The sequence below is a fragment of the Aplysia californica genome, unplaced genomic scaffold (genome assembly GCF_000002075.1).
Source record: "Aplysia californica isolate F4 #8 unplaced genomic scaffold, AplCal3.0 scaffold00222, whole genome shotgun sequence".
In the NCBI taxonomy this organism is placed as follows: Eukaryota; Metazoa; Mollusca; class Gastropoda; order Aplysiida; family Aplysiidae; genus Aplysia; species Aplysia californica.
The window spans coordinates 425,023-441,854 of NW_004797492.1; the positions used below are offsets into that span (position 1 = coordinate 425,023).

At 38.6% G+C, this 16,832-nt stretch overlaps 1 protein-coding gene across 3 annotated transcripts; it reads left to right on the forward strand.

The window, feature by feature from the left end:
• The first annotated feature begins 3,967 nt into the window (after nt 1-3,967).
• Nucleotides 3,968-15,972, forward strand: LOC101855728. Of its 3 annotated transcripts, none has more exons than XM_035970112.1 (3): nt 3,968-4,009; nt 9,325-9,667; nt 11,739-15,972. In XM_035970112.1, exons 2-3 carry the CDS (start codon nt 9,337-9,339, stop codon nt 12,080-12,082), a joined length of 675 nt encoding a protein of 224 aa, XP_035826005.1. In that variant the 5' UTR covers nt 3,968-4,009; nt 9,325-9,336; the 3' UTR covers nt 12,083-15,972. The 3 variants fall into 3 exon arrangements, with proteins under 3 accessions (XP_035826005.1, XP_035826004.1, XP_035826003.1); XM_035970111.1 differs by lacking the exon at nt 3,968-4,009 and adding an exon at nt 6,433-6,572 and having other exon boundaries at nt 9,323-9,667; XM_035970110.1 differs by lacking the exon at nt 3,968-4,009 and adding an exon at nt 6,433-6,569.
• The last annotated feature ends 860 nt before the right edge of the window (nt 15,973-16,832 follow it).

Here is a 16,832-nt window from a genome sequence, read left to right on the forward strand (position 1 = left end):
ACACACACACACACACACACACACACACACACAAACACCAAACAGTCGGCGATAAAATAACCTCTCCTCGCCTCTCAGTGACGAAGCCTGCCGCGCAGCGGCAAAGCGGGCGCACAGTGGCGAGGGAAACCCAAGACGGACTAAAGACAAGACGAGCTCTTCTTTACGTCATGTGACAAGCGCAGGCCCCTCCCACTTTGCCAGATGCGCGTATAACTCGCTGGGCTGGCGATAGTTTACATTGGTTACAATGCAAGGCTACTGATCATCTCGGGCGGTATGTCTAGCCTAGGCCTACTAAAATTATATATTTTAGCCCAGAGAGAGTATTTAGTTAATAAACGTAGCCTATCTAGATCTTGAAACGCTAGGATCTAGATCTAGGTTTAGATTCTAGAATCTAGATCTAGATTTTGTTGTGCACCCAGCCAAGAGTGCAGTTCGGAAAGTAGATCCAGAATCTAATCTAGATATAGATCTAGATCTAGAAATCTTGATATAGATCTAGAATCTAAATCTAGATCTAGATCTAGATTCTAGATCTAAGCCCCTAGTGATAGGTGACTGACCGAAGGGCGACTCTTGACTAGGCTACTTGCCTGTGAATTGGCGGAGACACACTATCATGCAACTTGATTCATACTATCATATCAACAGTAGATCTAGATCTAGATCTAGATCTAGAAGCTTCTGTGCTCGTTTCAATGGCTTCTTTTCGGTGCACCTGTACAATTATATGGTCCCGTTTAATGTTTACATGACGGCCATTATTTATTGTCATGTGACAATGAATCTAGTTCTAGATCTAGTTCTAGAATCTATATCTAGATTTCTAGATATCTAGATCTAGATTCTAGATCTAGATTCTATAGATAGCCAATATATCTAGATTTATTTCTAGATCTAAATCTACATAGCAAGATCTAATCTAGATATCTAGATCTAGAATCTCGATTAGATCTAGATATCTAGATCTATCATTTTAATTCAGTTTAGACATAGAATCTAGATCTAGATCTAGATCTAGATCTAGGTCTAGATCTAGAATCTTATATATAGATATCTATATATCTATAATCTAGGCCTAGATCTAGATCTAGATCTAGAATCTTATATATAGATATCTATATATCTATAATCTAGGCCTAGATCTAGATCTAGATCTAGACCTAGAACTAAATAAGAAACACCGGGCATTTAGGCCTTGCGTGATTTAGTGCAAACGGGACCGCTAGGCCTATTGTACAGGAGTGCCATTGTTTCTTAACTTCAGTTCATGATCATTGATTCTGACATTGGGGAACAGCTCGCTGTGTAGGCCTAGCCTAGTTTATCTAGACTCTAGATCTAGATCCTAGATTATTTGTTTCCAGTCTTTATTAATGCTAGGTAGGGTTTTTGAAGTGATTTTTTCTGTTTGTTTGTTGTTGTTGTTGTTTTTTTTAGCTCCTTTTGGGGTGGTTTGTTTCTTTCTAGGGTACGGGGATTGGGAACTTTGAATAACACAGGTATGGCTGTATTGCACCTTCAGTTGGTTTGCCTTAGCACCAAGAAACTGAGAGTCCGCAAAGTACCCAAGACTCAGAGCAGAGAACTGTCTCAGAAAAGAGACATTCTGGTGACTTGCTCAGCAGATCCTGTCTCCACCCTCGTCTGGCACGCTCGGACCGTATCTTTAGTTTTTAAAATATCCAATCTATTGTATATTCTGTTAGAGAACAGTTCATTGCAGAGCACCACTGGCTGTTCTGTCGTTTTTCAACGGTAATACCTAATGCACTTCTACCGTTTCGTAAACTCCTAGATTTAGATCTAGATCTAGATATCTACATCATCATGTCACTGAACATGTTCAACTCACTACCGCTTTCCGTTCATTAAAATCTTATTTCCCAACTCACTATATTAAAAATGTGAACAAAAACTAGTCGAAATAAATACCAAACAGTTTATATGATGAAAAAAAACAAACCCCAAGGCAAAACTGCCATTATGAAATTCAAAGTAGATTTAGGCATCTATTTCAGCGAGTTGAAGAGTGCGCTCTCTCTTCCTGTCGTTTGTTTACGCTTTAAACGCGCATCTAGCTGGTTACCAAGGGGAGCCAGTTGGAACGAAAATGAGGCTGTTGTCTCGTCTTGTCTTAGTCCGTCTTGGGGGAAACCCCGCGAGACGCCAAAAATAGATGGCTGAAATACGTCATCTATATTTTGGCCAATCACAGAGATGTGTTACATGCTCGCGAAGACAGAGGTCATAGCCGAAGACAGAGGTCATAGCCTATCACAGAAAGCACAAAGGTCTGGTATAGTATGGCTAGAATTCTCTATAGTATTCTTCCACACGCCATGGTTTTCAGTTTTCAGTTCAGTCAGACCTTTTCTGGCTCTTGTGATGATCCTAGTACATGTAATGTGATCTTTACCTGAGAGTGATCTGTCAAAGGCGAAACCAAGATACCTAGTCGTTGACTATGGGCATCTCTGCTTTCTCTGCATGATTATTCTGCGAGCACCACAGCACACAGGTCTTGTCGGGGGTGGAGTTTGCCGTTGTGGTCTACCCACCATTGCTCAATCCTATCCAGATCCTGTGGCACGGTGCAAACTGTTTCTTGCCGATCATTACCCTGTCTGTATGCACGGACATTATCCGCAAAGCTCAGCACACGCCCTGGGCCTTCCAGTTGTGCAGAAGTGATTCCAACGGTGTATATGTTGAATAACAATGGTGGGAGTGATGATCCCAGCGGCCCCAGGTGTGATGCTTCTGGTATCAGATGTCCAGTTTCCCAGCCGCATTGCAACTCTTCCTCTTCAGAAATGCCTCACCTATCCATATCACGAGCTGGAGTTTGATCGTTGTTCTCAAAAGGACATCATACTCAACAGTAGGCATCGGCTCGAGTCCAATCGCTGCTATCAGGGTCTCCTCGCCTCTATCAAACCCATCATAAACAACTGATGATAGGACAGTGGCATTCATCTACGTTTCCCTCCCCCTTCTGTAGCTATCCAGAGTCGCTGGAAGTGCCTCTTCCTTTTCTAGCTCTTTTACGATCCGATCGAGTACCCCACCGCCTTTTCAAAGAACTTGCTCTCTCAGTTTTGCATCGTGATTAGATCTACTCGATTTTATAAGCATCTTACTCTGGTCCTTGTCACGCTTGGGGAGTGGTACTAAGTGGCTGCCCAACTAGTCATTCTGATAGATCTAGTATGATATTATTGATACGCAAAAAAACCCAAACAACCAGGGGCGAAGGCTGACTTGTTTGACAGGGTAATCAAAGTGAAATGGGACCAGATAGGGCCTGGAGATATCACACTCACACAAGTCACAAGAATCTTACTGGCACTGGAGGCGGCAACTCTGAGTTGTGAATGAAAACAAATCCTGAATTCATGTTGTATGCTTGTTCAACCGCTAAAATAATCGGGAAAGTATTTCATTAAATATATATTCTAACTAACCTTAAATTTAACTTTAGATTTGAACACACGAACACCAAGGAAAGAAGCACAGATGTCAGCACTACAATGGCATGTTATACCAGACAGCCGAAACACTTTGGTAGAGCACGCCAATTATTAATTTTTTATTTCACATGTGGCTGTTTTTTGTCTAGCTTTTCGCGGCCAGGAGCCGCTGTCATAATCGAGGTCACGATCTGATTATAGGACGTTAAAAAGTCGAGAAAAAACCCCAAGCACTAGCAGTGTAGTAACAGGAGTCAAAGGATTATTAGGAGTTAGTTCCCCTCACATCTGTGAGGTAGACTCGACCAGTGTAATAGTTCGCTTAGATAATCAGCGCGTCTGGGTGCTTATAACTGTGGCCTGAAGGGGGTGAACAGGGTATATGCAACAATGAAACAGTTCTGACTGCTATGCACATGTTCCCTTCAAATCGATTGGTTGACTATTCCAGCCTCACTTTAAGATTACTTAATCAAAGCTTGTGATAGGGGCGAACAGGCTATTTATGTGGCAATTAAACGGTTTTGAAGGTTAGGCATAGTCTATTGTTCATTGGTGATTATGAACGTCTTTTTACATTTAATTTATGAGGTTTACGTCTATGGGTGAATTTGACTGCGACGATGTTTCAAAATTAGGAAGGGAAGCAGTGATTATTTGATTATATTTGCCTCTGCAAACAACTACCCAAAACAATAACAAAAACACAACTTTAAGATTATAGACGTGTGATCAGTGTAATGATTGCTGTTGTGATCAATGTTTCATTTACAATGAGAATTCGTCAGTAAACCAGGATAGATACGGATACGACGAAACAAGCAGCTAGCCTATGGCTCCTTTTCGCCTACCAAATGCGACTCTTCCCAATTAACTTAATTTTTTTTTCTACTTCCGGATACCTCAATCCACAGATGTCAGTGTAGTATTGTCTATGGGTTCGTTCTTCCGGGGAAATTGTCGGAATTCCCGATGAATAGGCCTAAGGAGGAACGAAACCTTTCTTTGTACGCAGTGGCTATTTTTACGGCGAGCCGTAAAGATAGCCTCCCAGGCTATTTTTACGGCGTGCCATAAAGATAGCCTTCCAGTGAGTCCCAGGCTATTTTTACGGCGATCCTCGAAAAGCGACCCTACTCCGCCTCTCATGTACGCGACATGCCTCAATGTATTAGATCTAGGCCTATAGTAGGAGCCGTTCAAAATATAAACTTACACCTCAGAGGGGAAAGGGTGTCTTTGGCTTCTGTAAGAAAAGTGTAAGATTGGGTGGGGGGGGGGGGGGTTAACCAAATATGACACTTCTGTGAGATGAACGTTTTGCTCATGACTGGGAAGAAAAGGTAAAAGAAAAAGTGGATAAATGCCAGTGACAAGACCCAGATCTGCATGATGACTGCAAATAATTTTGAAATTATGATGAAAATTCTGTCTGTGGATATCTAATTTCTTAATGTTTCTTTGTAGCTTTGCAACTGTTTTGTTGATCTTTTAATGTCTTGATGTCATTTATTTGTAAGGCATGTACCTATTGCATTGACAAGAGTCTCAATGTCTTCCATATTTATGCGTTCTTTCTAGTTCATATGGTTTGATTAAATTGTATTAACTGAAATGGTATTTTTTTTTACAAGCTGGTTAAAAAACGCCACGTATAGTAGGCCTACAGGTATGTTTAAAATAATAATGGAAGTTGAAGATCGGAAAAAGTACTAATTAAATTGGTGTGGATGAGGGTTGGAGGCAAATATGAGAAAAGTAGTATTTGGGTTTTGTGTTTTAAAAACGTCCCCAAAAGTGTAAGATTATATTTGAACAGCCTCATAGGTTTTCCATTTCCTCCTCTTCACCATCATCATTCTATTCTCTTCTTCATCTTCCTTCTCCCTTCCTCCACCACCACCTTTTCCTTCTTCTCCCCACCATCATCATTCACCCTCTCTTTATCATCACCACCACCATCACCTCCTCGTCATTATCATTACCATCACCACTGCCACTGCCAGCATCATCATCTCATTCACAGACATCACTACATTATGTACCACACCCACAAGAAGAGCGGTCATTTTGGAGTTAACACTTTTCGCCTTGGGAATGCCTATATAAAATGTTCCTCCTTCGTTTGCACTGAGCAGATTTTTGATAGAGGTGTAAAAATTTTTGTTGTTGTTCCCAGTGATTAATTTATTAATTATTGTGATGCAATTTCAGGGTACAGGAACACATATATTTTTTTTTTCATTTAAATATCAAAATTTTGCTCAGTACGATTGACCATAGTATCTGTATCTACCATTCCATGAATTTTCATACAATTTTGTTAGATGGTAGAAGCCTTCGGTTTTTTAAAATAATTGTTTGTTTTGCATGTTGGTTCTGTTTCCATTCCATGGCAACTTTCATATTTTCGGACTTATTAAAATTTACTTTCTTCATTATTTCTTATGCCCGTATAATTTTTTTTCCTAAATATGAATCGGAAAAAGAATCACCCTTGGGGTGAGCTGTTCCCCGTAAAAATGGACAGTAATAAAATGAGCACATCAGAAAACAAAAAAACAAAAACTTAAAAAATGCGATCTATTTTATTATTTGAAAGAATCCCACAACAACAAGGTCCTAGTAAAGAACATAAAAACATTGAATTGTTTAAAAGTCCAGAATAAAGACTATAATTATGAAGCCAAAGACACCCTTTCCCCTCTGAGGTGTAAGTTTACATTTTGAACGGTCCCTACTATAGGCCTAGATCTAATACATTGAGGCATGTCGCGTACATGAGAGGCGGAGTAGGGTCGCTTTTCGAGGATGGCCGTAAAAATAGCCTGGGACTCACTGGAAGGCTATCTTTATGGCACGCCGTAAAAATAGCCTGGGAGGCTATCTTTACGGCTCGCCGTAAAAATAGCCACTGCGTTCTTTCGCAAACAGTAATTGAAGGCTTAGCCTTAGATCAAGATTTCTTAGAACTCTAGATCTAAATCTAGAGTCTTGATTTGATCTAGAATCTACACTGACTGACAAATTTTCAGTTTGATTTGAATGTAGATCTAGATCTAGAAATCTACTCGTAGACTCCAAGGCAAGGTAAATATGGTGATCTCATATCTTGTTACTTGTTACGACTTGTAGTTTCGTTCGTTAAAGTCCACGATCCATTTGTTTACATCCAAAGAAGAAATCCAGAAGTCTTGATGACCAAATCTTATTTGAAATAGGCTGCACAAAGAGCAGAGATGCAACCTAACTACAAAACATCAAATTAGGATGAAATTCAGGGGACATGCCTTGCCCCCTGACACCCCCCTACTCTTGACTTTAACAAACAAAACAACAAAATAGCCAAAATTCCTTCTAACCTCTTCAGACCTCAGATTTCCTCGAGAATAACTGATAAAGTTCTGTACTATTGACTCCGAGACTATTGTTTCCATTTTTTGTAATTCTGTTCTTTCACTGTCATTAACTACTGAAAAATAATATTATAGGGCACTCCTGTACAATTGCGGTCCCGTTTGAGTTGGGACTCGTTTTGACCCCACCGACAATTACTTCTGGTTGTAGATCTAGATTCTAGATCTAGATCTAATTATATCTAGATCTAGATCTAATTGATTAGGCCTAGTATCTAGATCTAGATCTTGTAGATAGATCTACTTTTTGATGCGCTTTGCGACGATAGGCCCATATGGAGAGATAGCCAATCAAGAAAGTGGCTATTCTCACCCGCCCGGAAGTTCTCGCAAGATCAACTCCTCCCCTCTTCTCTCTCTCTCCGTCTCTTTCTGAATACTGTCTATCGGTGTGGACGATCAAATTGACCAAAACAAAGTTAAAAAATGATGTTAAAACACAAAAGTAAATAAATTTGGTTGTCTACAAAGATGCTACGGCTACGCGGGTCGCCATTTTGTTTTGCCCGGAAATTCTCGCGCTACTCTTCTCTCTCTTTCTCTCTCTCTTTCTCTCTCTCTCTCCACTGCCCACAGACAAAATTGTACGCTTTTAGTAGGCTACAATTGTAATGGAACGTTTGTTCACGGCACAGAATTCTACAATTTTTCTGTTATCACAGTGTAGAATTCTGTGGTTTAGGGTGAACGCAAAATTCGGTGAACGCGCACCGGGTGAGAATAGCCACAAGACTCGCCTGCACTATTCTCACTCCGGGTGAGAATAGAGGTGGCCGCCAATCAAACGTAATTGCAAAACATCAAATTATGGTCACCTGAAACCCCCCCATGTTTCATCACTAAATCTACATAAAAAAGACTACAAAACAAAAAGTTATAATTATGGGAAAAATTTGTTGGTCAGTCGAGAGAGCGCAAAAAAACCCCAAACTTCCTGGACCGGGATTCGAACTCACGCTCATAAAATAATGGTTTGGTTTCAAACGCAGACGCGCTGTCCCTTCGGTATCAGAATTTCCAACAACGAAAGGTAGATTAAGCTTATATAACACACAGCTTTTGACTTAGCGACTTAGCACTGGCGCTGATCGCAACGTGGTGTTTTATTTAGCACTGGCGCTAATCGCAACGCGGCGTTGCAAATAGGCACTTCCATTATTTTGTGAATTTAGCAGGGGGGAGAATAGAAGTAGAGATAGACTATTTGTTTGTGATTGAACGAGTTTGGGTCGACTGGTTTGAGTGTAAAATTAGTGAGAAAATGGCCGCCAAAGTTTGTTAACTTCAATAGAGCTTGAAAGAGAGTTCCTGAAAACTGAAAAATTACTTATTTTGTACTTTTAATCAACATTTTTCGGTGAAATTCACAATGGAAATGTGTTTTTATTTTTAAAAGGTCTAGCCAAAAAAACTAAAAAATTCGATAAAAATTGCCACAATAATACTTAAGATGAATGAGATAAAAAAAACAACAAACAAACAAGACAACAATCTTAATTTGTTTTATATGTTATATTTAGTTAATTCTATATTAAATTACTTACTGCTCTGTTGCGCTGCGCATTGATTGAATATTCGTTTTGGTATATTTAGCAATAAACAGTTGTCTTGAATTTCAAACTGAATGTAGAAACTGCAGAGTTAAAACCCAGAAATAAGACAAGTCTATTATGTTGAATGGGCAGGGATGAGATAAAAATTTATTCTCAGGACTTTTAATTTAATGTGTACATGTTTCTCCTCTTTTAATCTGAGAATCTTTGCTAAAAGTTCTCCTGGTAAGAAAGCGAAGCCATTTAAAAATAAAATAAAGGGGAGCGAAGTTTATGAATACGAAGTGGCTAGCCGAACTTAAGTCTAACAGACCTAAAGTACGGCTAGCCTAGTCGTCTAAGTACGGCTAGCCTGCAAGTCTAGCCCTACTTAGGTTAGGCCCTTTTTGACCGAAACCTGTTCAATACACATTTCTCATTAGATCTAGATCTAGTAATTTTATATATGTTTAAAATGGTGCATGTCACTCAGTAAGGCACCTTTTGCTTTTGTCTGCAATACAAATACTTCAAGTACTGCAAACTAAAATTTTATACAATTATAATTATTTACAGCTATCATTATTTAAATACAGCGCTAGCCTGCCAGTCTAGCGGTACTTAGGTTAGGCCCGATAGGCCAAAACCTGTTGAGTACAGTTCTCATTTAAGTAATTTGTCAGGCTCAAAATACATGCACAGTCAGTAAGGCACCTTTTGGCTTCGTCTTAAATACAAATACGTTAGGTATTGCAAATTTTAAAATTATCTTCAAATCAGTAGACTTATTTTTCGCTGTTTGTCAGTCTAGCCATCATTATTAAGTACGGCTAGCCTCTTCCTATGAATATTAAAATCTTTCATTCTCATTGCAAGCCTGCATTATTTCCTACACAGGTGTCTGCCAGAATGCCTGTTCAGAAAGGAAAACTGAAGCCTGGTGATGAGGCAAAAATCACAGCGAAGTACAAGTATCTTCTGGATGAGCTGGATAGCGAGGATCTCGTTCCAGCTTTGTTTGCGAAAGAGGTGATAGACAGAGATGACATGAATGCTATTGAAAGCAAGGCCACGAGGAAAGAAAAAATAAAAGTTCTTATAGACAAATTGTTCTCAGCAGGATCTGGAGAAGCTTACAACAATTTTATAGAATGCCTGAAGGAAAGTGGCTATGAACTGGTTGCTGAAAAATTGGAAAGTACAGACAGTACTCCTTCTCCAGTAATTGAGAGTCAGCCAAGTAAGTTAAACTCTATATGTGAGGCAGCGTGGTGGAATCAGGCTCTCGTCAATTTTTTAGCACATAGAGTTATTGGTATCATCTTAAAGCTTGTTCACTTGTCTTTATTTGGATGAAAAAAATATCCGTTTATCTTAAATTTAATATAAGTCGAGATATTTGTGAATGAAGGAGGTGGGGGTCACCTGTTTTCAGAGGTAAAATTAGTGAGAAAATGGCTGCCAAAGATTAGTTATTTCCTTAGCTTAAGAGTCCATGGTAACTGAAAATTTACATTTCTTGTGCCTTAAATCAACGTTTTTCAGAAAAATTCACACAGAAATGAGTTCTTTAATGGGCAAAAAAGGTGTTGAGCCAAAAAACTAAAATTCGATAAAAATTTACAAACCTGCGGAAAAATGCAAGTTACTCCCCTTTGACTATTTTGACGAGAGCCTGATTCCACCATGCTGCCTCATATATCTATAACATTCTTTTTGTGATTATACAGTAACATGTCTGCTTTTGGATAGGTCTAATCAAAAGGTCCTTTAAAAAAAATAAATTTCAGCTTATAGAGCTAGAGAGATTATATTTGAAGCTATATACCTAGAAATACAGTCCAACATGCTCTAACAGCCACCTATCAAAGACAACCCTGAATTACCATTTCTGACTTGTTAATGTATGTACCGGTATTGAATTATTTATACATACGTGTGTGTACAAATTCAAATCCAGTTGAATTTTACTTAAATTCAAATGAAATATTTCTGCTGGATGAGAAGCTATACATGTGTCAAGGTCCCTGTAGGTGTACAGTTTTGTTCCTGGACTGCGTCTCTGACATGACATGTCATATAGCATTATCAAGCAGCCGACTCAACAAGTTGATGCTGTGTGTTGTGTGCAGTGTGTACTTCTGGCAGCCAGTTCGCAGGCGCTATGGGGGAGCAAATTTATATTAGTTTGATAAGGACTGTGCAACACAGGCTGTTGGTAGATTGTAGTGTGAAGACATAATTTTTACTATCGTGTATTTAGGCATACCTTTTTGTATATTGGCTAAACCTGACAGTAAGCGAGGATGACGGTATTATGGGGGAGGTGGGGTATAACGAGGTTTTGACTAGAATACAATGTACTGTATTTTCCCAAATGCGGTCTCATTGGCGAAGATTAAGGATAGCAGTATTATAACGCTATAATGATATGCTCACCCCATGCCCTATTGATGTAGGCCAGTGGTGACCAAAGTTTTTTCAAAATGGGCCGGATAACTGAGAGATCGTAGAGTGTATGCCTGAAACAGGTAACTATTTGAAGAATACAACACTCTACTGTGGTTAAATGAAAAATTTGTCTCAGTTAAGTCGACCACGAGTATGATAGATGCCTAATAGCAAGGTGTCAAAAAGTCTATTTAAGCAAGAGTAATTTTCTCTGTAGAATTCACTGAACATGAAATTGATTTAGTCACCAAGTCCTGAGCAGCGAACTGCAAACAACTATCTTCCAATTTTTTTTGCCTTTGTATGATGGTATGGCAGCTGGCCGATGAACTGACCTCGTAGGCCAGAATTGGCCCTTTGCCTGTGGTTTGGTTACCCCTTTAACATATATATATATGTGTATTAAATAATACAACTATACTTCACTAAAAATTTTAGCTTTACAACTTCTGTGCCAATTTGAGTGTTGACTTCTGATCCTTTGACTTTTTTCCTTTTTTCTGTCTGTCTGTCGTTCTGTTTTCATGCACTTTTTCTTCTTCAAGTGCCACATTTGAAAAAGAATATATATGATTTATATATATTGGCCAAATTGTAATTTCGTTCGCTTGTCATTTTTCTGCTGAGATGCTCTTAAAAAAATCAATATTACTATCCTGGACTTTTCCTATTGCTCATCTATTCAAGTTCATGAAGTCTAAGCAACTTCTGGTTTTCCTTTGACTGTTTTGCCAAAGATATATTTTTCCGGTGGGAGCACCTTTTTCTCTACACTAAATGACCATTTTTCTATGGATGAGCTTTTCTTTACTCAAACTCAAACACTGTGGTTGTCATGCTTCGTAATTTGTACTCTTCAGGTGAACAAGAGATGGATTGGATGAATAATATACCGGACAAAGTCTTGGACGAGGTCATTGTGGATGCCAGCGCCAGTAAACTCGCTTTTCAAATCGGTACAGGATGGGAGCACCTCATGCTCCAGCTGGGTGTGGGAAATACTTTGATTGAGCGGGAAAAAGCGAAGGGGGCAGCTGGTGATGGGACCACTACTGTCACAAACCTATTGATCCGCTGGAGGCAGAAGGAGGGTAAGGCAGCCAGCTGGAGACATTTCTTTCTTGTGTTGAAAGATTTGTATGAAGATGATGCCATAAGTGTTGAATTGGAAAATGTTATAAAAATAGCGTGTCAACAAAAATGAAAGTGTACATTACTTACTATGGGAAAATTGTAATTTTGAAGATCAAGAAGTGAAGTGTTGTGCCGGCGGTGACCTGAGTACATTACACTTTTTTAAACCTAAGGTGTTTATCTGAAGACTTTTTGATAATTCCCAGGCTGCCTTTTGTGACATGAGGGTTTGATTTAGAGATCACAACCTTTAAATTTATAGCGTAAATTGTTTGTACACGTGTTAGCAATTCCGAGACTCAATATCAGACTATCACTCAGTAGGCTACTTGTGTATGCAACATGAGATGAGAGGATTGTGTGAAACTTTGAAACATTGGATTTTGCTCATAAATTGAATGGGGATCAAGGACTGGTGAAGGGTCTCATGTAAAAGATGAGAAAAAGCCAAGTGTCTCTCACAGCTTCTCCCAGCCCAGGCAGTTGCACATACCATGGTGGTCCCTGTTCGCACTGACAATAGACTGTCCAACTGATGGCAATGTGCTCATGTACAGCTCTGTTTGTAAATGTTTTTCTTATCCATCGACACGCTTTAGATGATTTTGGAGGCAGGCTGCTCTGACTTTGCCTGTCAGTGTCCTTCATGGTGAGGGGTGGGGTGGGGGGGGTGGGGGTGGGGGGAGGATACAGCTTCCCAGCAGACAAACGGAAATGCTAGACAAAACAAGTTCCCCATCTATGAATGAAACTCATGTCTTTAGCAGGCAACAGCAAAGAGCTTGATGATTTTGCCACAGCAGCTACTTTGTCCAGCTTTTGTATTGGCAGTGTTGAAACGCTTGGGGTTATCAGGACATAAAGACTTCTTTATCTATTTTTAATGCAAAGTACACTGGGGTCTGTTTTGAACAATTTGAGAGTATTTAGTAAAAATGTATAAAAATAAAAGATATATAAAGGCTTCCAAGTGAAGTCAGGTTGACACAGAATTTCAGTTGGTGGTCAATTGTGGTCTCTTTAAACAAGACGTGTTCACCTTTGCCCTTGCTTGTTTGTTTGTTTGAGTAAAGTGAAGTACATCGACACAATAATGGTCATTTAGTGCGGGAGAAAAAGTAAGACAGACTGACAGAAACAACAGAGGGGAAAGTAAATGAAACAAAGGTGACCAATCATGGCTGGTTTCTAAGTAAAAATGTCAGTATTGATGTGAGATTGTGTATGATATGATTTTGATGAGATGTTCGAATTATTGTATTTATGTGTGCTTTGTATTGCCTTTCCAAGCTTGATTTCCTCACAAGCACCAAATTTGTTTTATATGTTTATATGTCCGTGGGATGGCTTACTTGCCTTTATACACTCGTGAGGCGTGCTGACAAAATGAGTTACTTCTCAGATTTTGACCCTGTATCAATAAATATGTGAAATTTATAGATCGAGTTTATACATTTGTTTAGTATGAAATGATAAAAGAGCTGTTACACTGAAAGAAAATGACATCAGTTGAAAATGTACAAATTTAACCCGTGTCGATTTTCAGATGATATCTCCATTTGCAGATTGTAGAAGTAACTTTATTTTAACAGCGGGCCTCACATTTGTTGGAGTGGTACTAAGTGATTTCAGTGCTTTCAATTTGACTGTATCGATCAGGTCAAAGGGCACGAACTCAGGTGGCAGCTAGATAGGAGAAATAAGATTGTTTCGATGTAGGTTTTTCTTATTGTGCACAGATATATATATGCACCTTTGTTATATTTTTTGTTAACTGATTCCTAAGAGTGTTGTTCTGTGGTGTTTTGTTTTTTATTTTTAGGTAAGATAGCCTACTTATAAATAAATTCTTTTTCCTTTTTTTCATTTGATAATTCCTATGTATTTTACATCTGCATTTATGTAAATATCTGAAATATATTTCTCTTTAAATATTTCTGGTTACCACTAATTTATGTTTGCTTAATGTGTAACAAGTACTACTGATTTTTATTCTCTTTTTTGTTGTTGTGCTCATACGTGATGTGCAGGCATACTTGTATTCAATTTTTTTTTTCACTTAGTGACAATTTGTTTTCCCTGGTTTAGATTTTATGATATACACTGGCTAGTGTATGATTATAGTAAGCATTGTAGTACAGTATAACATAAGTCGAGCACAGAAGACCCGAAATCATGCATCTGTCGAACAGTGTCTGCTGCCCTGTTTTTTTCTTCTTCTTTATCTTTGTTAGAAAATTACGTGAAGCTCTAACACAAACATGGACTTGTCGAACTAATTACGCCACCCTAGAGGTCTAAGATCAATATCCTCTGAGGTGCACTTGAGACAAAATAATAATAATAATAATAATAATAATAATAAATAATAATAATAATAGTTTCAAAAACTGAAAAAGGCAAGGTCCGTAAAATACCGTCTTCCCCCCTCCAAAGAAGCAGCTAGATGTGCTGTTTTTAGCACGCTGCTCGACACGTATGTGCCGAGGCCCTAGGCTTTATATGCTCTTATACTATCTTCTAAGCGTCTAGTCCTAGGCCTTGCTTGGCTTGTGTGGAGTGGGCGAGAGGAAGGGTTGTGCATCACACAATCTATTGTTTTGTCCCAATCTTTGTTGCTTCCCTTGATTCTCTGTCGATGCCTTAACATTGTTCACATATCCCTCGAACTACAGATCCCTCGAACTACCGAGGCCTTTCCCGACGAATTTGAGCTATCAGTGTCATACTGTTGATAGCTTTATCTTCTTTAGTTGATGATTGTTACTAATTCAGGGTTGTGTCTATTCAAATCTTTTTTTTCATTGTGGATCTAGATGAAATGTGGTAGTGGTATTAATGTAGCTTGTGTTGTAAGATAATACTTGTTGTGTCCTCTCTCATACTCGCAAGCCTTATTGCAGAATGGTTTGTTCGCTGAAGAAACTACCCCAAATCTCCGTTTTTTCTTCCTCTTTAAAAAAAGCATGCCCCCAAGCTGAATGATCTGTGGTTTATACCTGATGCCGTTGACATGTAGATCAAACATATTTGAGAATGTACTCTCCAAATTGAGGAAATATGATTCACAGAAGCAGTACAGAGAAACCAAAGATCTCTCTATAGTATAGGATGGAACTGGTTAAATACAGGTTTTATAGCCTAAGAAAATGGACCTGTTGTGTGCAGTGAGGAACAAGGATGAGGGTTAGGATTAGAAATGGAACTTTCTCTTTTTTTTTTCTTTTAATGTTTGGTGGGTTTTGTCTGGGTCCCTTCTTAAAAATGTTTCTCCTGAACTGTCAGGCTCTACATGGTGACATGAAATATATTGAAGACTTTCAGCGCTTGGTACAGTTATAGTAGAGGTGTGTAAGTTTTGCCTTTGTTGTTATATTTCATTATGCTGAAACCTTATTGTAAATTAGTGTGATGTATCAAAACGCCACAGTTAAATGACTTGAAGCTTGTGGTGTATGCACAGCAATGGAGATTGCTATTCGTGTTAAATCGTACTAAGAAATTTCGAAATTTATGTTTGTGTTTGCAGTTCAGGATGCAACTGAGAAATGTTTAGAATGGAATGTGACTTTTCCTGATTTTGCCCATTATTTAGCATAATTTTTCTGAAATGAGTTTTGTAGTGACTATTATTCTAGAATGTTCACAAATACAGTCTAGCATGCACATATCGAAAGTGGTGGGGCGCTGACAAGTTTTCACAAAGATTTCACTGTGTTTGTGTTTAAGATGCAAAGAAAATAATACAGTATTAGAAAAAATTGGGGAACAGTAAATCTGTTTGCTATGTGTGCATGTTTCCCTATGTCCATATATTCGTTATGTGCATGCTAGACTGTACTTTTTTATTCTTATCTCAATGTAAGCATGACTGTTCCAAATGTTTTTGAATAGTATTAAAGGCACTGAAAGTTTGTGATATCAAGTGTACAGTAAAGTGTAATAAAAAAATAAAAGCTATTGTTTTGTATTCATCTTATCATTTCTCAAACTCAGGGCTACCTTCTGTAATCCCTTATGTGGCCTTTTGACTCTTAGGAAGGGAAAAAAATGCGAAATTGTGTATATTGAAAACGCCCCTTGCAACACGGGAAGGTTATTTAGGACTAAGAAACTTGTCCTCTGAAAGTAAAATCTCGATCTCCAATAGTACCAGGCTAAATCGGAAAATTTTATTTTAAGTGCCTTTCCCAAATGGAAGGTGCTGAGCGTAGAAGAACCCTTGACCTGCAATCTCACGATTACGAGTCTGAGAAGATATTCACTTGTGGAAAGGGGAACCGGACTGTGACCACTTAGTACTTAGACTCATTTGCCTGTCATTGTTTTGCAGGGATTTGGGTTTTTATGTGTTGGTTGAGATTGACACACAAAATGATAGCACAAAATGTATTTACTCTACACCAAGTTTTGCTTCATGTGCGACTTGAATTTGCAATTTCAAGTAATTCAGGAAATGTTAAAAGAATGGCATTTGGACATGTGGCATTGAGCGACTCAAATCATGAATCCAAACTGTTCAGGTACTACGAATTGAGCAGAGTGTGACAAACAACCCTACTTACAGTATTTCACTTGATGAATGACTACTCTCTCCCCTCATGAAGATATCGTGCTTTAGAAGCAATACATTCTTCTTCAAGTACTTGTTCTGTGACGTGATTTGTTTTCCCTTGACCGTAATTATACAAGGGGCATACCAAAAGTTTTTTACGTGATCATGAAGGAATAAAGGCAGAAAGCTGAAATTTGGGGTGAAAGTCAACAATCAGCTTCCTAGAATGTGTGTAAATTTGGTGAAATTTCCAATAACTGGTTTT